This window comes from Aulostomus chinensis, chromosome 20 (genome assembly GCF_037954235.1).
Source record: "Aulostomus chinensis isolate RoL2024-O1b breed Wild chromosome 20, RoL_Achi_v1.0, whole genome shotgun sequence".
Taxonomy (NCBI): domain Eukaryota; kingdom Metazoa; phylum Chordata; class Actinopteri; order Syngnathiformes; family Aulostomidae; genus Aulostomus; species Aulostomus chinensis.
Window position 1 is genome coordinate 12,858,479 of NC_141339.1, and position 24,732 is coordinate 12,883,210.

A 24,732-nucleotide genomic window follows, 5' to 3' on the forward strand; every position below is an offset into this window, starting at 1 on the left:
TTTTTGTACACCCCCCGAACCTCACGTACCCCCGAGTCCATCCTCCCAGCAGCGTGGGCCTCCGACTGGATGTTGCCAGGGGTGATGTGGCCGTCAGGGTCAGAGGTGCTTGTCGGAGGTGAGGTTCAGACAGTGGGCCCATCTGATAGGACCATCTGGGCGAGTGACCTGACATAATTAGTTATTAATTCTTCTCAAGGGGGCCCAGAGAGAGAGAGTGAGAGAGAGAGAGGGAGAAAGAGAGAGAGAATAGAGGAGGTGGTTACACTCCATACGTGCAACTTCTACTGTTGGAGAGAAATGAACAAGAGACGGACTGAGAATCCCCATGAATGTGAGTCTGCTTGCTCGGTTGGGGTGCTTGTGCTTCTAAACAAATGTGCCACCACGGCCAGATGCTTCCAGTGCAGCAGGTTTAATGCATCAAATTGCTTCATCAACAGTAAACAGCATGTCAGTTTCTGACAGTCAACACTGATAATACTCCAGCGTAGAGCAGAGATAACCTCCGCCTGCAGAATAATATCAAATATTTGTTGGAAGGGAGAGAAGGTGGCATACTTTTCTCATAAAAATCATAAAGCATTTGTGCATTTTACCAGTGTAAACTGGTTCAACTAGATCGCCGCTGTAAAGGAACAAAACAAAACAAAAAAAAAACACGTCAGGATGCCACTGGTTCTCTGGGTCAGTGGGATTTTTACATTTCATTTTGCAGAGGATTCAACTTTGTGAGACATAAATGTTATAAGAATCAGATTTAACATGATAAAACTCCAAAAATGAACCCAGCTTTTCTGGTTTTTGAAGCATAAATGCAATCGTTACAAGCGCAAAGCTAATGCTAGGCTACCACACGCGGATGCTCCTATTTACTTCTTTTTAATGTTCGACGTGATACAATTTAATGTCCTCAACAGGGGCTGTTGTTTCATTTAACCTCTTGTTAGCATTTAACATTCTTTAGACATGTAAAAGCTTCACAAGTCACAGTTTTGGTATTTACTGACATATATTTCATGCCATTGAACAAAACATCTAATTAACTTAAACTTATTTGAACAAAAACAGCATTTACAAATAAAACCACTATCAATGAGATGAGTGAAAAGAACATTCGACAACTTGTTTTCTCGTTTGGGTGTCGCTCGAAGCCTTTCTGATAGTTGCGTCAAATTAACAAATTGTTCATTGGAATAAAACCTTATGTAATGCAACACAATACAAAATAACTCGCAAAATTGTGCGTTTCCAGCAAACGAGGAGAGGGGAAATCGTTCGTTTTGGATTTATTGACGTCGTCATCATCATCATCAGCAGCATTTTCACCTTGAATTTGCACCTCTGTGTTTGTGCTCCGGTGTTCTGGTTGTGAGAAGTGTGTAATGTCAGCATGAAGGACTACGGTGGTCCGGTGTCAGCACAGACCGGCCCCTCCTGCTGATCTGCTCCACTACTGCTGCTGCCACTGCAGGGGAATCTCCTCATTGGCATGCAGGCAGTGACTTGGAGCTGTGGAGCACTGGCACCCTCTCTCTGGGGACTCTCTTCTCGCTCTCTCCTTCTTTCTCCTTGTGTGTCTCCTGTGCTGCACCCCCCCCCCCCATAGACACACACACACACACACACACACATACACTAACAACCCCCCCGTCACTCCCTTTCCAACGCAGCTGTCACAATATCTGCCAGATACTAGAGGGATCGTCGCTTTAGCAACAGAATATTTCAAAACCGAGCGTCTGAAAGGCCTCTCACGAGAGGCATTAAATCAATCTTAAGATTTGTGAATGATTTGTATGTAGTACAGTTGTCAGTGTACCAGGGGATTATTCTTACAGCACTATAGGAAATCATTTAATCACGCTCTATTTTTATCTTTCCAGAAGGTGGCCAGTGTTCTAGTGCTTAAATATCATCACAATCTTTTTTCTTTCTTTTTTTTTAAGTTTAAAAAACAGTAACACGATAACAAAATGTGTCACGATTACATCTTGGCAGATTGATGAGGTGTTTGCTGTTTGAGGGAGTGAGATGCAAACAAACAAACACAGCTTTTGACATGTGTTGGAGAGCGTTTCAAAGAGATGTCGGAGCGAACGATGGCAGATGAATGAGTGAGAGAGAGAGAGAGAGAGAGAGAGAGAGAGAGGGAAGGAGAGAGCGAGAAAGAGAGAGGGAGAGAGAGAGAGGGAGTAGACATGGATCCTGCATGGCTCTGTGGATTTGGCGAGAGTGAAAGCAGAGAGAAGAACGCTGATAGCAGCCAGACTCAAGCTGTGGGCAAATCAAGCGTGAAATCAGGAACAAAGGGATTCACAGGATTGGAGGGCATTAGATTCACACTGTCTGAGCCTTGGTGTGTGTGTGTGTGTGTGTGTGTGTGTGTGTGTGTGTGTGTGTGTGTGTGTGTGTGTGTGTGTGTGTGTGGATATTGTACTTGGAGTCTTCTTTAATAGCCTTATCTCAAGGAGATTATGAGTTAAAAATTAAGGTGGTTTTGTTTTTTTGAAAGTGATGAAGCTTTTGGTGTGATTTTTGATGAAAGCAACAACAAAACTCCTATTGACAGCAGTGACATCCCATTAGAATAACTCTTAAAATATCTGGTTCTAGTTTAAAGTTTGTGGGATTTATTCTATGGCTGAAGTGTTTTGCGGCTTAAATACTCTCAGGCATTTTCATACCAAGGAATTATGGACGAAATTGTGGGAATACTGCAAATTCATCAATCATTTTGAGGAATTTCGACTCAAAGTCGGTCATGATTTTTGCAGAGCTAGCCAATTATCTTTAGTTGAAATATCCACTGTAGTAGAAAGGTAATTACTACCAGTTGTGTTGTTTGTTAAAAAAAAAAAAAATGGAATGTGAAAAATGATAGTAAAACAGTGATTTTCCTACCACAACAGCTACTGCAAGAGCAGAACGGGGAAATATGAATAATTGAGTGGATAAAATACATTTTGAGGTTTAAAAGCCTTCTCCTCAGCAAGTCAAAAGATGCTTCAAGAATAAACATTGTAGTGTATGTTTTGCTGCTATTTCTGATAAGATACATTTGTCCAAAGTAAAATCAGATCCATCTGTGGTAAAACCTCCAATTCCATCCAAAAACCATGAAGTACTACTAGATATGTTTCATCGGCCTAAACATTAGTAGGAACTGTAGCTTATTTTGAGCCAATTCCACGTACAGATATGAGATATTTTTGAGTGAATATTGAGAGAATCTGAGGAAAAAAAAGTGCGTTTACGGGCAATAATCAGACTAGGGAACAATCTCGTGATGGTAATAATCTGATTTGATGTGTTTACATGTACTTTAATGCTGGCATTGATGAAAAAAGCTTCTTGAAAGGATTCAGTCAATACTGGTCAATGATAGATTTCTCTGTAAGTACACGATGTGGAACTCATATTCCTGTTTTTCTCCAAAAATCCGGTCGGGCGTCGCCGATTGTAATTTGTTCGATACTTGTAAAGCCCGCATGAGCCATTTTCTAAGATTTTTGTCACCAGTTCTATATTTTACTGAGTACGAAGCTTGTCTCTTCTTTCTCCGCCCAAGAAATGTGTGTAACCACCGCTGCTCGCCATGGTTACGCTATGAAAATATCCACCTTCTTCTTCTTCTTGTGGGTTTCTGCCAGTGTATTTGCATGTGTGCAGTTTATTAAAAAAAAAAAAAAAAAAAAAAAACAGAAATCAGACAAATCTGTATACATGTACTGCATCAAACAGATTGGGCAAATAACCTAGGTTTTTATTGGATTTCTCATAATCCGGTAAAGGCCTCTATCCAATAAAGATGCTGTTAACATGATGACATGAATAATCTGATAACTCCAAAAATCCAATAATGACTGCTTTATTTGTATAAATGAACTCAGTTTGTTTATTTCGGTCGTTTCACAGCATTTCTTTAAAAATCCAACCAAGTCTAATCTCATTCATACTGCAAGTACCGAGCAAATAAGCAAAATCCCCAAAATACACATTTGAGACTCCTTTAAATCGAGTGTCTGGCATCGGTTTGAAAGTTTGAAACGACGTTGTGAGATTAGCCAGTAATGTTTAGAAGCGAATCACGCTGTTTGTAATAATCAACATTTCAAAGGAGCAACTCCAGTACTGCAACACAGCTCAGAAACCTTATTTCCTCTCCGCTCTGCAGAACAACACCATCGTCCTGGCTCAGCCAATCAGATCGACCACATGACCTCAATATCCTGTTCCACCTGATCAGAACATCTAAATGTGTTCTGGTGCAGTGAGATCTCCTGTTGAGGTGTCACTAACTACCACGGCTGAGTGTTTTTTTCCTAAGTGCTGCTCTAGTTTTTCCTTGGCCGACTAATTTGTCGGTGACCCGCTGCAGGGGAAATAATTGCACGCACAGTAAAAGGTTAGTCTCTTTTTTTTCCACTTGGTGTGTTTTAAAGTGACGAATAAAACAGCCGCATTCTCAACGGGGGAGGGGGGGGGAGGGAGAGCGAGAGATGCAGCAGAATTAAACAATTATAAGATGTCAGTTTACACCCAAAGAGGTCATAAAGTTCGCACGAACAGAAAACATGTTGAAGCATTTTCCTTTGAACTGCTCTGAAGCCGTCTCATAAGGACGACTCCTCAATAAGCACCAGGTTGAAATATGGAGGCACTAGTGGAGGCACACTTTAATTGATGTATGAATATGCAATTGTGCCCCGATACTGCGCCTGAAATCAATCACGTCGACATTCAGGGCTTTTCTGAGCCTCGCCACCTGCACTCTCGTAGTCTGTGGTGGTTTGAAAACGCAGGATCTATTTCTCCCTCGCCGCAGTCGCAAAACCCCAGGATCTTGCCTCTGTGGATATATTCTTATTTGTTCACCTCACTTTAAAGCCAACCACAATACATTTGCCAACATCACGGTGTAAACAAAACTGACGCGTTTTATTTGCTGGAGCATCCGACTTAAATCAACTGCAAATGCTCTCATTTGTAGCACTAGAATGATGAAATGATTAACATATTTGTTCTGTGAATTACACCAAAAGATCCTTTTTAATTCCTGATTGATCTGATTATATCCCCAACATCTGGTATGCTCCGATAGCATTGAATCACTCAATAAATAAATAAGAAATGTCTCTCCTGATGTGTTAACTCCACAAACTCCTTGTTTTTTTGTAGTTGCCACGAGTCTTTAATCAAGCATTTTTTTTTAAACGACCCAGCGACGGGCGTTCACTTCAATTATAGTTCAAAAGAAATAGCAAATAATAGAAATAACATAATTCGGTGATTTGAAACCTCAATAAAACATCAATTACTTATGATGTACTTGGGTAAATAATGTGTTTTTACAGTATATACCTGTAAGTGCTTTATAGCGCACATATTGATTGCATTTTAAAAGAGAGCCTTAGAAATTGGGGATGGATTGGCGTACTGATAATTATGATTAATTCAGAGAATATGTTGATGTGTGACAGATTAAAAACTTGACTGTATTGAAATAGAAAAATTGACTCCGTGTTCAACGGTTACAAAACACACAACTCCTCACACACCGTCGTGCCTCCTTTGATGCAAATCTATACCGATGCAATCAGCACTTTTTCTTTTGACATTAAAATTATACATTTTTTGCTGATACTTATGAATACGGGGCTTTAGTTTCCATATATCAATAGAGGTGGAAGGTGGGGTGTAAGCAATTGTGCAGAATCTGGGCAAAGCTCCAACTTGTGGCAACGTTTGAGGCAGACTGTGAACGCCTAAAGGCACATCGGGAGGATAAAAAAAAAATCCTTTTTTGACAAGAAAAAAGGTCTCTTATTATTAAATTAAAATATCCCAGCTATAAACCACCACACACCCTTGTGATGTAAACAGCAGAGTGCTGTAGTTGTTCCACCTCCTGGAACGACAGCAGCGGGGATATCTGGCAAACCATCAGATGGTGGTGTCAGCGGTGACTGATGGCAGCTTTGCATCCAGACTTGGTCCTGGTCCCTCTCAGCTCAGCTCAGCTCAGCTCAGGCAGGCTGGCCAGCACCCCGGCTACATGGGAATAACTTACATACATTAACATACATGGCAGTGAAATTGCCTTCGAGCAAAGGTCAGAGCAACTAAATGTACAAGTTCAACTGCTCTAAACAGCAGGAGCTTGTTGCTGCAAGTGCATTTAAAAGCTGACAGCTAAGTGCGGTCATACTGGTAGTTTGCTGTTGTAATGACTGATGTTTGCAATATTTCCCCTTTAATTAATTCACTTGTAAAACAGTGGCCTACAGTATACGTCTCTCAAAGCTCTACATTTCTCTGACCGTCAACAAATCCACAGAAAAGACAAACAATGAACTCGCCTTAGTGTATGTGTGTGTGTGTGTGCGCACGCTCGCGTGCATGAGTGTTTTTTGCCTAAGCCTCATATCATGTATTCCTCTGTAGACAGTTGACCAAAAGCTGCCAAACCCTTTCCAAACTGTTTGTAATTTATCTTCATGATGACAAACGAGGTCATCGTAGTGTATTTTGAGCCCAATCCAGAACCTCTCGTCCAAGGTCGTTCTGTAGCCACGCTTTTTCACGGCCCTCTGATACTGACAAACAAGACACTCGCTGTTGTGTCAGTATGAGAGGCAGCGAGCTGTCATTTAACGATAATGTGAATGTCTTCACATCAGTGTGAGATGTTGAGAACAATGTGAGAACAATTTAACCCTAAATCAAGGTTTTTTTTTTCCCCAAACGTAACCATTTGGTTTTTGTGCCGAACCCCCAACACATTAAGCTATATAGTACATGATATTTTAATATAATATCAAGTCCCTTATATAAAAGTTCTTGCTGAATGAGCTCGTGCAATTATCATTCAGCTTGATGGCACCCGGTTGATCTAGATGTGCACATGGAGGAGGAGGCAGACTGCACATGCTCTGTCAGCAGAGCTAGCTTCTTCCGGTTATTCCTCAGCTTGAATGTGGATGAATGATTTAATCATGTGGCACTTAAAGACACCCCAAATGTTATAAACCAAAAGTAACAAATTCTGGTCACGAAACAAGTTATTGTGCAGTGGTTGAATGACATTCAGAACAATTTATCAACTGTTGTACAGCCAAAACCGTAACAACAGAGTAGGCTACGGCCTAGCCAGCTACTTCCTGTTAGCCCTCTGCTAACTTGAGTGTAGATAAATAATTAAATCCTGAAGCTCCTTAAAGTTTCCAAATGTTCTCAGACCAAACTGATCAATTTGCCATGGTGAAAGGAATAATTTCGAAGGAGGTTGTGTGACGCTCAACAAAAGGTATTCGCTGTTTACGGCAGAAACAGGAACCGCAGACGAGCCCGCGGTGGAGCCTATCATGTGATGGTTTTCACTATAAAGTATTACCGTTTCAAATGTTTTTGGAAAGCATTTTAAGCTGTTTAAGGCCATGGTTACTGCTTAAAGTCTCAGATGTGGTTGCAGGATCAGGATCCTTAAACACCCATTATCCTCTGCAACGTCAAGTGTTTGTTTCCATCCACTCGCCAACTTCCAATGGACCCTTAACAAAATAACAACATCAAAACACGTGTGTCTCACTCTGAAGTCAATACCTCAGTATTAACATAAGCTGAAACCCACTACATTGCACAACAGTTTGATTGAATTAGTTGTAATATTAAATATAGATATTTGGCAGTGTTGCGGGGGGGGGGGGGGGCGAGGACTGGAGCCTATCCCAGCAGCCTTCAGGTGAGAGGCGGGGTTCACCCTGGACAGGTCACCAGTCCATCACAGGACCAACACATAGAGACAGACAACCATTCACACTCACAGTCCCACCTACAGTCAATTTAGAGTATCAATCAGCCTCGTCCCCTCTTGATGTCTTTGGACTGTGGGAGGAAGCTGGAGTACCAGAGAGAACCCACGCAGGAACAGGGAGAACATGGAGACTCACACAGAAAGATCCTGTGCTGGAGCCGGGACTCGAACCCGGAACCTTCTTGCTGTGAGGTGACAGTGCTGACCACTGCACCACCGTGCCGCCCTTACCTCAAACAAAAGAGCACTTTTCTAATAACACATATTCTGCTAATTCAACTACAAAATATTGCTCAAAATTAAAAAACAAAACAAGTATATATAAGCCATAAGTAATTTATGCCCCAGAAGCAGCAGTAACTATTAATTTCAGTAGCTTTGAAAGAGAAGAGCAACATTTGAGTTTTTTCTGTAGACAAAAAGTCATGGATGGATGCAGCTTAGTCAAAAGTATTCATGCTGTGGATTTTTTATGTGTGTGCATGTGAATGAAAGTGAAAACGAAAAAAGAAACCAGTATAATATTTTTGTATCAAACACATTTTTAGAATGATTATTTTTAGAATTAGCAAAGCGCAACATTGGATTCCCCCCCCCCCCGATATCTGACATGCCAATATTTTCCTAATTTACAATAATGTACTAACTATTTAACGAATTTTGCTCAATAGCTGATATTTACCCACGTCGATATTCTCTATACAAAAAACTTTATATGATAGTCACATTTCATACATACTGAAAAACACTTGTAAACATTTGGAATTTGAAAAAAAAAAAAAAACCAAACATTTGGAAACATCTATCAATCACATATTTATTGTTGTTTTGGCAAAACTGGGCTAATATAGACCATTACCGCTGTATATAAAAAAAACAAAACAAAAATGGCCGATGCTGATGACGTGCCAGTATTATCATGCAATCCCTGTTGTAAAAGTATCTGAGTAGGAGTGAATGTATCACGCAGTAAAGATATTCCAATTGAAAGAATTTTTTGGAAAAAGAGTACATGGAGTAGATGTAACACCCTTGAGGCAACGTGTTGATTAGGAGAGACATCAGATTGGCTTGGGAGACTTTTTCTTTCCTGTTCTACAGAATCAGGACTGTTTACAAATCATGAACTTCTAGAACAGTAAAGGAGATTTTTCTGATTGAAAATCGCAGACTGTACCTTTAAATGGGGACAGCTTGACCACGCTGAGTCTGAAAATACACGTCGAAGAGGCACTAAGGAGTAAAATTACAGAAAATATCATTTTCATTCTAACTGGAACAAAAACACCTACTTTTTGAGCTGATGTAGTCAGACTTGCACTGTTTTGGCCAATTAATTAGTACTATTGAAATGCACCTTTCATGTCAAGTTCTAAAATTTAGGGAAGTAGTAATCTTACCAAAATATGAAATAAAGGGAAGACGGAGGGATAAAGAGTATCAGTGAATTATCTGCTGAGCAAAATCAGAAAAATCAATGTGTGTGCATCTCTACCTCTCACCTCAAGACCCAAAGTCCAAGAGCTTCTCAGTGAGGTGTCATGCGAAATCCAAGTATGTGCGTGCGCTCTCTTCTTATGTGCGACACTTAGTTTTATCCGCACAAAAAAAAAAAAAAAAAAAGAATTCGTAATTATTATAAACGCGATGCGCTTTGCGAAGAACGATTCACAATAAAATAATATCTCGTAAATTTACATTCAATTTGCAATGGAAAAACATATAGCCAAAATTCACAACTTCGATTTCAACTGAATCCCACTGAGTCACCTCAACCTTTTTATGTATGGTAACTGTAATAATACGGGTGAACGACGTATAAGCATACAAAGTTTGGGGAAAAGACATTTATTTTTTATGAGTTGCATATATCTATATATGCTTTTGTCTGAGGCAGCAGAATTAGGTGTCATTCTCATTCCAAACTGTTCTGACAGGCAACAATTAAATCAACACAGACAACAAAAGTTATTTTTTTTCTGCAACTGTATTCAGATTGAACAGGCTTTTCAAACCAATTAATAAATAATCTTGTCACTTTTTGTTCAAAAGCTGATTGAGTGCTGATATTTACATTATAAATTAAATAAGACAAAGTAAAAACATTCAACACATTTTTTCCTTTTTTTTTTTTTTTTGGGGGGGGGGATATTCAGACCCTTCAGACTTCATGACAAAAAACTGGGTTTCAATAGCACATGGACGATTTAAAGCATATTGTATGTAGTATACAGTATGCTGAGGATGTTATGAGGTAAAAACAGGGACAATTATACTCTGATATATTTTCTATATTTAGAGAGCATGGAGGGAATTACAAATGAGTTTGTAATCTCTATGCCTTCTCAGTGAGGGCCTTTAACACGTTACAAGAGTCTCAACTTGACCTGCTTATGTTACATATTTATTTTTACATATCAGAAGCATATCCCTTTTGTCTCAACTTCACCGAGTTGTTTTGCTCACTGTCGGCGTAATCCAAACACCAAAACTACTTTAATCGCACCATTGAAAATTCTACTTGGACAGAAAAAAATGGCACATACAGGAAAAACAGCCCACTGACAAATAAATACAAGGAAACATTGACGTGGTACACTAGTGAGATGCTTGCCTTTCCCATGTTGCACCTCATGTGTCAAACATTACGCCGTGTGCAATCGAGGTGAAGGGGCAATGGAGCGACACATTTTTCTGACTGCCTATGGAAATCCTGTCCAGGACAGATTAACTAACAAAGCCAATTGTGCATGAGACATTTGAGCTAGAAATGTTGGCTTGATGTTTAACCGGCCTCGGCAGGGAGGGGAATTCAGTCCACCACCATTAAAATAACACTCTTTTCCGATGTAACGGAACAAACCTTCACCCCTGTGCCACTGGGCTTAGCAAACATTACGATCATGAGTTCATCAGAGTCTTGGAAAATCGTGGTTCCAGTGACAAGAAAAGAGACGTAAGATACAAAGGCGCAGAGGGTGCATCGCCCAAGCATGGGTAACTTCTTTTCAAAGTTTGGCCGTTTGTATCAAGCACCTGGGAAGTGTTGCATGTTCATACATCACCACCCAACAGGAACATTTAGAGAACATATCTGCATCAGATATTGTCAGCTCCCATTAGTTATGATAACTGAGGTGGCCTTGTGTCCCTGCATCTGCTCGGCTTGCATCCTCACATGGGACGCCACATCATACTGGACTCCTCCGCAGGCCAGACCCGAGTAACTCCGCAGGCTCTCCGGGTCATACAGGTGCTCCAGGGAATAGCCAGTCAGCGCATAAGCTGCTTGCCTGTCCAATGGCTGCCTCTCCTGGGCTGAATAAAGCAAAGGGCTCCCCTGGGGTTGTGGTGGGTGGGGGGACAGATCCGTCTGCATGTAGTCTTTGGTGAGGGTGAGGCCCGACCTGGGGATCCCATCAGAGCTGGGACTGCTGAGACGAGACAGTGACGCTGGACTGGTTGTGTTGTCATCGTTATCATGAGGACCGTGCACTTTGATGCCATCCCGGTGATGGAGGCGTTCAGAGGGGAGATCAATGCTGGGTGCCCCCGGTCCTCGACAAACCACACTGGGCATGTTGAGCTGGGAGTGGTGGGATAGGGAGGAGGGGAAACACGGGCTATGAGCCTTGGTGAGGCTGGAGACATCCAGGGGGGCTTTGTGTTGCTGCAGACGGTTCTCCTCCTCTTTGATCATCTGCTGTGTGGCTCGGATCAGAGTCTCCATCTTGCTGGGCTCTCTTGGACTAGTCCGGAAGTGGTCCCCGTGGTATCGCTCACCTGAATCACTGGTGGAGCCGCCCCCGTCAGGTGAACTCACCACACTATCTTCATCCCAGTGGCCCCGTCCTGTAAAGAGATGATAAACCATAATTTAAAACACTGAAATAAGCTAAGACCATAGCATCCACACTGTTGTGGAAAAAAGCTTCAAGCATGATTAACAACCTGTGTCTCTATGTGTGAAACTGTTTATATCGAATCATGGTGTGTTACACTGGAGGGGGTTTCACTGTGTAAGGATGTGAAACGTGAAATAACTTGGCTTTCAATTGTAGGCAATTTTTGAACAGATGGTAGCAATCGGCACTCTGGCATGGTACGACGTAAACAACTTAGCATGTCCCATAATAACATTTGGGAAACAGCTACCAGGAGAAGCTGGGTCAAAGCTATTTCCAGAGACAGATGGTTGTGGCCTCAACCCTAACACCTCACCGTGAAAGGCTCCGTGGTAGGATGTGATTTCGTAGCCCTCGCTGTTCTCCACAGACGTTTTTGGCAGAGATAGCACAGAGCGTGTGGCATCCCACCACACCTCTCTTCCTGATTGGGAGGGTCCCAGGAAGTAGCGCCCACTCTGGCATCGAACACGGTCACAGGCGGTGGTATGAGGATGTGCTTGGGCATGAGCAAGATCTTCCTCCGACAGACCCAGGCCATAGCACAGGGAGCCAGAGTCTGGATACAGTCGGTAAGCGCAAGATGCCTCTGTGGCCTCACTGGGATCCAACAACTGAGGAGAGGCAGATTCCGTCAACGGGCTTCCTCCCCATTGGCTGTCTTGGTCTGACTCTGAACGTTCCGGGTTGAAAGCTGAAAACTGCTGGATAGACACAAGTAAATCACAGTTGGTGACTGGAAGCTACTTTCTAACAATGAGGCTTGAGCCGATTCCCTGTCCTTGACTGGGCTCGATAAGAGAGGCTGTTTATTACCTGTGGGTAGGGTGACACTCTGGCTTTGGCCTTGGCCTGCGTCAACCGTGACTTTGAGCTCTTCCTGTCCTCACTGTGACTGTCAGCGTAGGGGAACGCAGGCTTGGTGGGACTCATCTGGTCCAAGGATAGCTGCATTCCCTTGTACTCAGTGTCCCTTTTGATACAAAAAAAAATATGTTACAGATAAAAAAAAACAATATTTATCAATGTTGTAACTTTTTAGCCATGGCGTTGTGAGCGGCAGTGACCAACAGAGATATCCACATTGTACAAACATTGAGGCTCCCGAGAAGATGACTTGGATGGACTTTTTATTTTCTGGCTTTTACTTTATGGCTACAAAAAGGTTGATGGTTGTTGTTTTGAGTGAAACACATGGGTCAATAATTTAAAGAATAATGCACATCATAAAATTACATCTTTGGGTATTTAATTTCAGAATTCCCCCAATTCATGTACAGTTTCTTTAATGACAGTTGTGTGAAGAGGAACGTGGATCATCTGGAGTAATCAGAGCATAGTTTCAGGAGAAAAGGCTACATTTTTTAGCCTCACAACTGGTTTGTTTATAGGAATGTTGTTCAGTTTGTTGTTTGGTTTGTACACCACACTGGTCCTTCCTGAAATATCTCAACAAATGTTATATCGTAGCTAGAGGGCACCCGGGGTGCGTGAACCTCTACCAAGGCGAACTCAGGTTTAAAAAAAAAAAAAAAAGAAGCAATTTTCTGCAGTTACAGTAAACGGATCTTCGCCAAAATTAAATCTGCTGCCTTTTTAGGAAAGACCACACCCCTCTGCTGAGTTATTGTGTAACCCTGCAACAAACGCAATCAAAAACGGAACCAAGACCTACGAGGCAAAAATGGGTGACAGTGCAGTTAAATGCACAGACAGTCATGGTCACCAGAGGATGGAATCTCTTCACTTTGGTGAGCTGTCTTTTCCTTTACCACACTCAAGTTATTACTAGAGTGCACTCGCAGAGCACATACTTCCACCAAGGCAACCGCAAACAAACCCAATGTAAAAAAAAAAAAAAAAAAAATCACTCCATTTTAAATGGACACAACCCAAGTTTTAATTCTTTTTCTGAAGTCTTTGGCCCGTGCTACACCCCTCCACCAAGCTTGGTTAAATGAGGCCATTCTGATTGCAGACTGACAAACAGAAAACACTTTTTTTTGGGCTGAAATTCTTTGCTGCCACGTACCAGCTTCGTTACGTTGAGTGCTTTAATTTCCTTGCTATTAAGGAAAGTTCAGCAGGGTTGCTGACTCAGGTTTTACCAGGTAAATCAGAAACAAAACAATAATCTGAGCTCTGTTTTTTTCCCTTCCGTCCTTGATGGTTGTGACATCATCAGTCTACAGTAGATGTCTTGATTTCCTCAAGCAGTTGAGCTTTGTGTACATGGGAAAAAAATAAGACACCCTGGAGAAAGTTAATCATTCATTTCTGCTGCACAACCATTGCCAGAACACTGCCGGTAAGCAGCATGAGTAATGTGCACCCTCTCTGCACGAAAACCTCTGTAGCACACAAATCTTACAGTCATATAGCTTTTGGATTATTGCACATTTTGTTTTTGCATGCATGCAGCTTGTGCACCGTCTCTGACATTTTAACCCACTGTCCTGTAGCTGAACTCAATCCAAGTGTCACTGCCGAGGGAGTGAAAAGGCTCCTGTGTCAAATGTTCAGCAAACATGAGCCTATTCTTAACTTATCACATCAACAGTATGTAATAGCAGCTGCCTGGCATTTTAAACCCTGTGGCCCATCCTTGACCTGGCGCAGCCAGCCACTTTAATATGACTCTAAATATGACCCATTCTTTATGTACAACACCTCAGGGGAGAGGGGTGTGTTTGGAGAGCTGGTACACAGTGTGAGTCTTATTTGCTCTTGCAGGTATAGTTGCTTCTGCATCCTATCTGTACCCTGGCTGACTTATGTCTGAGCCAATAATGTCGGGTCATTGTGCAAACTCAGCTGTGTTAGCCGAATTCCACCTTGGGGTCAATGTCAGAGCACCTTGTGTCTGAAATACGCCACCGGCCAACCTCCAAACATGATTTATTAATGGTTTCTTGTTGGGTTAAAATGCTGTCAGGGCAATGGGATTGAATTGCTTGTTTTTTTTTATATTTAATCTTGTTGTTTTTTTTTTTTTACACACTTTAGCTTCTAGATGTTATGAAACTAATTATGCATTTGGAAATTCACCGGTCGTTTTAATGTAGTCACTTTGTTTTCTCCTTACTGCATTGAAGAAATCAATACCTGGAGTGTAGCCATATGCATGCACACTCTCTCGCACAATTACACACACATCGAAGGACACACACACACACACACACACACATAAACACACAGCAAAGCCACATGTGGATCAAGTAAACCTAACAAGGGAAATCCAACGTGTGCTACAGCTATGAGATAGCTATTGATTCCTAGTTCACCGTTGGATCGATTTTGCTTTCTTTAGACTGCAGATCGATGGTGACAGTAGAGGTTTTTGTGATGGGGTTGAACCCTGGTGTTTGTCTTGCTGTCTCTAAGGGTCTGAGTGTGGTTTGTGCTCTCATAACAACTACCTGAGCCTTGCCGCTGCAGTATTTTGTGGATATCTAAAGAGAGGCTATACAGAGGGATATAGGGAAGGATTTCTCCAGGAGACAATCATATCATAGAGTGAGCTTCAAGCATGGATCCCTACGAGTGTGTGTGATATCATTAATCCAGCCAGATAGTCGACGCTGTTCTCCTCAGCATACGCCATGCACTTGATTTGACACCATGCCGTCTCGTTGCATTTGGAATTTTGTGGATTTATATCCAAAATGTGGCCAATGTACCGACTAAGACTTACAATCTTTCTCATTTCAGAACGGAAATCTTTATCGAGACTCACGTGAGGACATAGTTGACACTGACTATGCAGTGAGGTCTCGACGACCGGCTGTTGTGGACAATGGTGGCGTAACTCTGGACCCAGACCCAACCGCCGTGCTTTGCTAGGAAACGGTAATACTTAGTGGTGACTTGGCCTTTTACCAGCACTGAAGGGGATAAAAGAATCAGACAGACGACAGAGATTAACATATTTACCATGCATGTGTGTGAGAGATGTGTCTGCTCCTACATGTATAATTGTCTGCATATGGTGGGTTTGTGCTGCAGGTTGCCTGAGCCGGTCAGGCAGCCTGTTTTATGAAGCTAGGCTTGTGACTCACGGAGGTGGTGTGCACAGCGGAGGTGGAAGATGTCACAGCTGTGGACGTGATGGTACAGAGTTTTCTCAATCAGGTCCTGCGGCTCATAACCTGTCAGCTCTGCCACCCTGGAGAAGAATTAAGGAATTAGGTTCAAAATTCAGACATCTAAAAACAAATTGCTGCTGTTAGGGGGAGAATATCTGATTGCTTTTGTAGGCAAAACGTCTTAATTCGTGGGGGAGAAAAAAAACTGCGGTTAAAGGCTTCAAATTGATGTAACAATAGAAATGGTTGTCATAATTAATGAAGGTAGTAAATTAATGACATATCGGCGAGCACCTGGAGTCGAGGAAGATGAGCTTCATGTCTAAACTGGCTCTGAACATGAACATGTTACTGTGGAGTTTGATCTCAGTGACGGCGCTGGGAGGAAGAGAGTGTCCCACAGCCACCAGACCCACATTCTGGTAACAACCCTCAAACGGCGACATGTCCAAACTGTACTGACGGATCTTCAGGTAGCCGCTGCAGTGGATCACCTGCGGTGGAATGCATGGAGGATAATAAGCACGAGATAGATCAAGAAATAAGAAGGTACCACTTCATATAGAAGTGCAGAAAACAACATGATAAACACTGCAACATTTTGTATAATATTCAACCTAAACAGGAGGCTATTCAAATGTAATAATACACTGTAGTAGCACAGCTGTGTCTCTACTGATGCTATTAATTTGTGACATGACTTGCATGACATTTTCTTTTAAACACAAAATATAAATCATAAAAATGATCAAATAAAATCTATTCTGAGCTTTGTTTTTATTTATTTACTTTTTTTTCTTTTATTTAAATCATTAAAATCATTACCTACATTTAGTCTCTACAGATATAGATATATATATATACCTTGTATCCACCACTGGTAAGGCCTGCGTTTCTTTTTGCCAGCACACATTTCATCCTCAGAAAGAAGGAGCGCTCCACTTCATATTCTGAAAAAAGAAAGAAAGAAATGAAATAAAATAATTACGTAAAGGCACAGTCTGTCACTGTAGTTGTTTATTAGACATTTTGCCTCCAGTTATTAAAGAAAATATTTTTTTTAAGACTGCCAATAATAAGACACCGTAACATTACTGTGCACCATCAGATGAAAACACAGTAAATGTCCGTTTATTATAGGAACCATTTCGAGATGCGTCATTACGCGCTAAAAGACGCTGTAATAGATTGTTCTGTGCGCACAATTGCGCAATATCCCCGTGTAAATATTTCCACGTATATGTTGCGGTTTTTTTTGTGTTGTTTTTTTTTTTACCGGCGCATGTGAGGTTTGAACAAATCGAATTATCATTCAAAAAGCGGAATAGTTGGCGACAATAGTTTATTTTACCTTGGACGAAATGCGAGTGGTAGGGCTGATGAGGCGTGAGGACCGCGGTCATCTCGTCGTGGTCGGCGGGGTGGACGTATTCATAAATACTGTTCCCGGTCAACTCTACCTGTTGAGAATAACTCCGGTAATGAAGAGGAACCGACAACCTGATGGATGACGTCACCGGTGCGTTTGTTCAGCCGCTATCAACACGTTATTAAATCATATTGAAATATTTGTTTGATCAAAAATGAACTAATAATAATAATAATAATAATAATAATAATAATAATAATAATAATGATGTAAAGCGGACCTGAGACAATCCCAAATGGACCGATGCTGTCTCTGAAATATACATGATCTTCCCATCTGGAGCCACAACAAAGATGAAGCCGTCCAACGTCTGCAAGCAAACCAGATGCAACACACTTGTCAGAGGGATCTGTCATCACCGTGTTGACGGTCCCAATAAAACAAAACCAAATAACGACACTATAAAAGACAGAAATAAAATCAATAATATTAATAATACCTGCAGTAAATGAGACCCCAGCTCTCGTCCTATATTGTCCAAAGATCTCGTTCGACTCGCGTGACCCCAGGCTTCACCCAGACCTGGAGACAGTGAGACATCCGCTCTTTGACTGATGGGGGACAGTGGAATGGGACTTTTTTGTTGTTGTTGTTGTTGTTTTTTGGAGGGGGTAACTCAATTATGACAATTTTAATTTTGCTGGTAAGAGACTGTAAGGACTCTTCCTAGGACCACACACACACACACACACACGCACACACACAATCAAAACACACTCTGGAGCCACATGCATGGCTCTTTAACGCTTCTATTCAGAGTTGTGATGGACTGTATTTACATTTCCTGCGTGTCTCAGAGGCGGAGAATGAACTAAGATTATCTGCTGGTATTTATTAGGTGTAGAGACGTGTGAAGACGAATATAGACCATCAGCCTGGAAATAGAAGGGTTCAGCATGATGCTGCAGTAAATCTAGAAATTTGAGTTATATTATAGGATTATTTCTTTCAATTATTATTAGCCAGATATGTCTATCATCTGAACCAACGCGGCAGCATACAGCAACACTCGCCATTCCTACTGTTGCTCATTGATATTCATCCGTTGTCATCCCACAGATTGTGCTGAACGACAGGAACACATGCTCCGGTCTATTTTTCAAATTCAAATCATTAACAAAAAAAAAAGATTTTAAATTTCTCTGTAACTTTTTTTTTTAATTAAAAAAAAATTTACACACCCAGTTTGTCTAATAAATAAGCTTTTATTTCACATGTTGTGACTCCAAATATATTAATAGACTCGCCTGTTATATTAATCAGCAGCCTATTTGTGGCAGCAAAACCTATGATTTGATTTCATGGGAGATCGTTTTGCAGCATTTTGTGTGTGTGTGTGTGTGTGTGTGTGCGTGCGTGCGCGCGTGTGTGCGCGCGCGCCTCCTGCTTACACGGCTTTAGGTGATTAGAAACCTTGCCGGGCCTTTTTTTTTTATAATTGCTGCGTCTTGTTCTCAGTCACGCAGTGGAAGAAGCCTGCAGAGACCTGGATAAAGAGACGGAGACAGATCGTCTCCTTTGCTGACGCCTTTGGACAGACCGAATTAAAAAGGACCGTCATCCATTTGTAAAGACTCCCTGTAGATCAATGATAAATCAATATTATTTTCCCCTCGTACATTTATGTATGGCTGATGGCTGGAATTGTCTTTGTAATTGTAATGTAGCCTATATAGCCTTAAAAAGAATCTCTAGAACTTGATATTGAGGAACTTCTGATTTTACTTTTGGTCTCACATCAGCTCTTTGCTATCACTGTTAGTCATTGGGAATTGTATTGATTTCGTTTTTTGTTTTTTTTGGAATTCCTACGTCGCTCTCACGTGTTATATTTCACTTTTCTTTGTGGTACATTGCATGACGTCATGCGAATTATTTACTCTTTGATCATTTTGAGTGTTGTTTTTTTTTTTTTTTTAAATTTTCACACACTGGATTAAAAACCATTAGCTCAGCGTGAATGATCTATAATCGCACGAGCTCCACGTCTGTCCAAAAAAAACAAAACCAAAAAAAACCAAAACCAACAAGGCGTCTCACCCTGAGGGAAAACAATCCTCATCTTCAGGTAACTCGTGGTCAGTCTTATAATTGACGCTTTGTCCAACTGTGACGTGATGGCCGACGGTAAAGGCAACATTTTAGCCAGTTCATAAAATTCACTGTTCTCCTTTTCCCGTCTAGTCCTTGCGGCCGTTTTGGATTTCTCCTTCATTTCGGTGCCGGTTCACAGTATCCCTCCCTTCTTCTCATTCAGATCAGCAGTTTGGCAGCTTCCTTTCCGCTTGGCCTTCTTGTTGTCATCGTCTTAACAACTAAAAAAAAAAAAAAAAAGAAGAAGAAGAAAAAGAAAAAGGAAAAAAAAAAAAAAAGAACCTGAAGTTTTTGACGTGAATCCGGGAGCGTTTAAATATCCCTGCTACTCCTGGTGGCTGCAGATACGCATCCAGGGTGCAGCCGCAGGCTTTCATCCATGACCTGCAGAATACACGGGGAAAAAATAACTTCGTCACATCCAGAAAACATCATTGCGTTTCCGTATGCAGAAATCTGCTGACAACTGTCGACCGGTGTGTTATTTTTTTTTTGTGTTTGTGTTGCAGATTCCGGCCTGATGGACACCCCCCCCCCCCAAAAAAAAAAACACAACAACAACAAAAACAAAACAATATCTTAAAAAAAAAGGCACGAAGCTGTTTTATCTGATATGGCAGCAGCGACTGTAGCCACGACTTCCAAAATTAAAAGCAATATGTTTAATTTTTTTTTTTTTAAAACATCAGCTACGATAAGAATCACAACATTCCTGCATGCAATAGGCGTAATATTTTAGGAAGATGTGGAGAAATGCATGCACGGCTTCACGCTGACTTTTACCTTAAACAGAGGAGCTCATTTTAAGTAAAAAAAAAAAAAGAAAAAAGAAAAAAGGTAAAATTCGTCACTGCAAACACATCTATCTCTAGTAATTTTACCAGCAAAATCCGGCTTTATTTATTTAGTTAGAACTAGAATAAATCCAGGTAATTAGATAAATAAGAAGAATTCTGAGTTTGTATCATTTCAGGATGTTGAGGGAAAAAAAAACAACACAAAGAGAATCAGTAGTATCGAGGAGATGAACTTTGACTTAAACAAAAATATTAAAATCCATTTCTAGTTGTTGAGACTGATATATTTGCAGTGAGAGACACTATAAGGCTATTTCCCTGCATCGGAATCGATCCACCGGCCTCACATGCAGCCTGTTGGGAATTTCACCTGTCCTGAACCGGGTTCACCAGTCGTCCCAGTTAAGTTTGGTTTCAGCTCCTCCTGGATTTCCACCTGGAAAGGCGAACGGGCCGTGCGCTGCATACACCTCTCCAAATTATAGGGACGCGCAACGAGTGGCATTCGTGCCCAACAAGCCTCCTCTCCTCAACTACCTCAACGTCCCTCTCCGGAGCAGCCCTGAACCCTCCCACCGTGCGCCCACATGGCTCTGATTGGTTGGAAGCGTTCGGTTCCGTTTTTTGATTGGACACTAGCCGTGGGCGTCAGGAGGAGAAGCAGGCTGTCGAGGCACTTGTGACGAGAAAAAAAAGAGCGTAGATGTGATCTTGTTGTTTTTGTCATTAGCGTGGAGCTCACGGATCAAACTGAAATAAAGAAATAAATCAGCATGAAATAGCGTAGCAGGGGGATGTTCTGCAAGTAAGAAGCCTTTAACTTGGTGATTATTCCGGGACGATACACAGAAGAATGTGTCATTTTTAAACGAGGTCACTGTGTATCACTGGACTCGTATACTATAAATAAATATATATTGGCTAAGTACTGCACTCACATTTCATATTCAATGCCTATATCATTGCAGTATTTTACCAGCCACGAGGCAAAGACAAAAATTGCAATATGGAGTTTGCTGAAGTGGCATATCTCAATAAGAGGATGCCAGTCTTCAGACGAAAACACTTTTAATTCCTTGCATTTTATTTCTTAAAGATGCTTCATTGCTATCTATCTGTCTGTCTATCTATCTATCTATCTATCTATCTATCTATCTATCTATCTATCTATCTATCTATCTATCTATCTATCTATCTATCATCTATCTATCTATCTATCTATCTATCTATCTATCTATCTATCTATCTATCATCATCGTATTGTCTTGCTAGTCACAGTGTCAGAATCTCAGCATGCAGGCTCCTGACTGTGTGGTGTTCAGCTTTTAAGTTTCAAATGTATTGGCACACTTTTCCTGCACAATACTAATTAAAAAAAGACATTTAATTTAACCTTTTGTATTTAAACCGTTTTGTCTCCCAAAAATGGAAGATAAAATGAAAAAAAGGGGGGGGGGGAGTCAAATGCAAAACAGTTTACAGCCAACTGAGAGAGCAGTGCGCCGCGTCCGGAGCTCATGCAATAGTTTGGTATCCGTCAAACACGTTTATCTGAGGATTAATTTCCATGGTGTGAATCAGATGAGAGCGCCGCGGCGCATGTAGATTTTTAATTAGATACCGGGCGCTCAGATGGAGAGTGGCGGAGGGGCGTGGATGTGGAGGAGAGATGGGAGGTGGTGGTGGTTGTGGTGGAGGGGGGGGGGGGGGGGTAGAGCAGCGAGCGCGGTGGTGACGGGGGCGCGGACGCATGGCGGTGAGCTCATTACGCACATAATTAGCCCTTAAATTGATGCTGTATCCTGCTATAATTTGAGATTGCCTGGGAACACTGTGCGCGTGCGTGGGTGTGAGTGCGTGTATGTGAGGGGGGGGGCACTCTCTCTTTCTCTTTCTCTCTCTCTCTCTCTCTCTCTCTCCCCCCTCTCTCTCTTTTAAATGACTTCCACTGGACTCAGTTTTTAGCCACACAAGGCTACAGCTCTCGATTATTTTCTCATTTCTGGCAGATCAAACAACAAATTGGCAATTAGAGGGCAGCCCCAGATGCTGAAGGGTCTCACATCCTCACATGTTCCTGCACCTTTACATCTTATATTTCTGAAGGATCACGTCTTTGAAGAACACAAACTCACTCTGTCTGACAAATACCCTCATTGTCGGCTCTTATTTCCCCTCTATCACTCTAAGGTCAGAGGTCAACATGTTTTCCCTCTAGATTACTCCTTGTATAAATAATTCCTAACTCTGCTTTTTCAAATAATTAGATGGGTAGTCGTAGAAGTATCTGTTGCAGCCAGTTTAAAAGTGACCGACAGTCAGACGGGATTGGGAAATTCTCTGAGGCTATGAGATCTAAGCTGCTGGTAGAAGATTTACCCTGCTCGGACATCCTGTTAATACCCCACCACAGGCTATCACAACAGGGGAGCTCACTGCGCTGCCCTTCCAACCCCATCCTCCCCACCACCCAAGTCTCACCCATCTCTCCATTTTTATTGTGCTTTTACAAATCACACTTCTCTGTGGGAGGCCAGGTCTGATGTTCCCCACTGCAAGTGGGGAAGAAAAAAAAAAAAAGGAGTGACGGTAAGGCACAAGTGCTGAAGGTTATTTATGGAAAGGCTAGAAGGAGAAGGTGGGGAGGAGGTGACTGCATGGTTGTACATCTTAAAAAGGAAATTGTGTGTCTTTTGTTTTTACCTATAATGCCAGTATTTATTATTAGTATGGTCAGTTCTTATCGCTGAACTGTGAAACTACCCTCAAAGAGCCCTTGAGGAAAGTATTTAAAGGGCCAGTCCACCCAGAAGTGATGCTTTATGTTTTCACTCGACCACATCAGGGATTCCCAAACTTCCCTGAAACGCTCAACCTCCCGCGCTGTACCGCCTCGACCGCCATAGATGGCTAACTCTCACAAGATGTTATATTTTACCTTATTTGCGAGACTCCTTTTTTTTTTTTCTTTTGGTGTGTCCCAGACGGAACTGTGCGTACCCCTAAGGGTACACGCACCCCAGTTTGGGAATCATGGTTGTAGAATGGTTTTATCTGCCATGGAGGTCAAATGGATTTTGTGTATGATTCTTGAAGAATTCAGAACCAGATACACAGAAAAGTTAACAACAGCACGGCATCGAGGAAACAGTACTGGGACGTTATTCAGCGGCGTATCATCCACACATATGTGGACCGAAAACCTTTCTTATGGGTGTGTTAAAGGAACTTTTACCACTTTTTCTTAATCAGAAAATTAAAACCTTTTTTTAAAAAATTATTTTTCTGGCTTCATAATACAGTTTACTGTCAAAACTCAAATAAAAATGTTTCAAATAACTAAATTATATAATTTTGTCCTGCCCCCCCAATTTTTTTTGCCATTTTAAAATTAAACTCTTGCCCATGAACACATTTTCAACTGTTATTGCGAAGAAAAGTTGAATAATTGCATATGGAAAATGATGTCATGAAAATAAGTTCAAACATGTAAAAGCAGGAATATGTTTTTCACAATTTTCATGCACATTTCAACAATGAGTGGACCGCAACTGGGAGTACTGTCCCACGTCATGCTATGTGACCTAATCCGCCTGGATTCACATCTCTTCCACTTTCACTCATTTTCTATCCTCTCACACGTTAACGTCAATGTGGACGTTTGCACAGCCAGGCGGATTTAAATAAACTGATTAATATTCTGAAAACGGGGATGGTGGAGATATAAGTCGGAGACCGGAGACGTTCGTAACTGTATGGAAAAGATCAGGAGGAGAGAATGAGGAAGTGTGGTAACAAGATGTTAAATAGAAAATCCCCCCAAAAAAACCAACAAAAAAAAAAACAGGAAGAGATGAAAGAGCACCTAACACTCCTTCTAAATCAAAAGATTTCACAGAGCGAGTGACAAGGCAATGAGACTCCAGCACCATGTTGAGTTCCACTCTGTGAGCAGAGATTGAAACAGTTGGGCATATGTAAACAGGCTGCCTGTTTGACCAAGATTTGCCAGCTGTGTTCTGTAAGTTATTACTGGCTCTTTGTGTTCTGTTTTCCCTATAAGACTGAACTAGTATTGAGTACTCCCCGCCTACTATAGCAGTCGGCTTTCAAGCGGCCATTTTATTTAGAAAGTTACGGGTTGGAAATTTCATAATGTGTTATTTTTCCTCCCATTAACGGTGACTCTTCCTCACCTATTCAGTCTCTCTGTGTCTCTTTCTGCCAGGCCCTTCAATGAGCCCATCTGCTGTGTGCGGGCGTTAATTAAGCTCGCTGCCATTTCCTCTGTGTGCGCTCCATTTGAAGGTGCTTAGAGTACACGAGTCAGCCTCACAAGTTCATCAAAATGCTAATTCAGCCCAAATTAAAGTTGTGATTAACATTACACAGTTTCCTGTGCAGACAAATTGATCCTTCCATGAACTCTCTTTCTCTCTCAGGGTGATGAATGTCTGGGGAGGGACAGACGTTCCTCTTGGGTGTTGTTGTTGCATCGCCAAAGAGGGAGAAAAACAGAGGGAAAAAAAGGCCACATGAAGCTGATCGGGCGTGAACATGGTTTGCGTCGCAGTGTTCACATAAATGTAAGCGTTTGTCACATCAA

General features: G+C 41.6%; 1 protein-coding gene across 2 annotated transcripts; it reads right to left on the reverse strand.

The window, feature by feature from the left end:
- Window positions 1–9,962: 9,962 nt before the first annotated feature.
- LOC147242878 (single-minded homolog 1-like) lies at window positions 9,963–19,468 on the reverse strand. Of its 2 annotated transcripts, none has more exons than XM_086190058.1 (11): window positions 19,276–19,468; window positions 17,675–17,757; window positions 17,456–17,545; window positions 17,158–17,266; window positions 16,671–16,756; window positions 16,101–16,300; window positions 15,780–15,886; window positions 15,458–15,605; window positions 12,538–12,694; window positions 12,038–12,425; window positions 9,963–11,668 (listed from the first exon to the last, which is right to left on the reverse strand). In XM_086190058.1, exons 1-11 carry the CDS (start codon window positions 19,448–19,450, stop codon window positions 10,926–10,928), a joined length of 2,286 nt encoding a protein of 761 aa, XP_086046184.1. In that variant the 5' UTR covers window positions 19,451–19,468; the 3' UTR covers window positions 9,963–10,925. The 2 variants fall into 2 exon arrangements, with proteins under 2 accessions (XP_086046184.1, XP_086046183.1); XM_086190057.1 differs by lacking the exon at window positions 19,276–19,468 and adding an exon at window positions 18,627–19,016.
- Window positions 19,469–24,732: the final 5,264 nt, after the last annotated feature.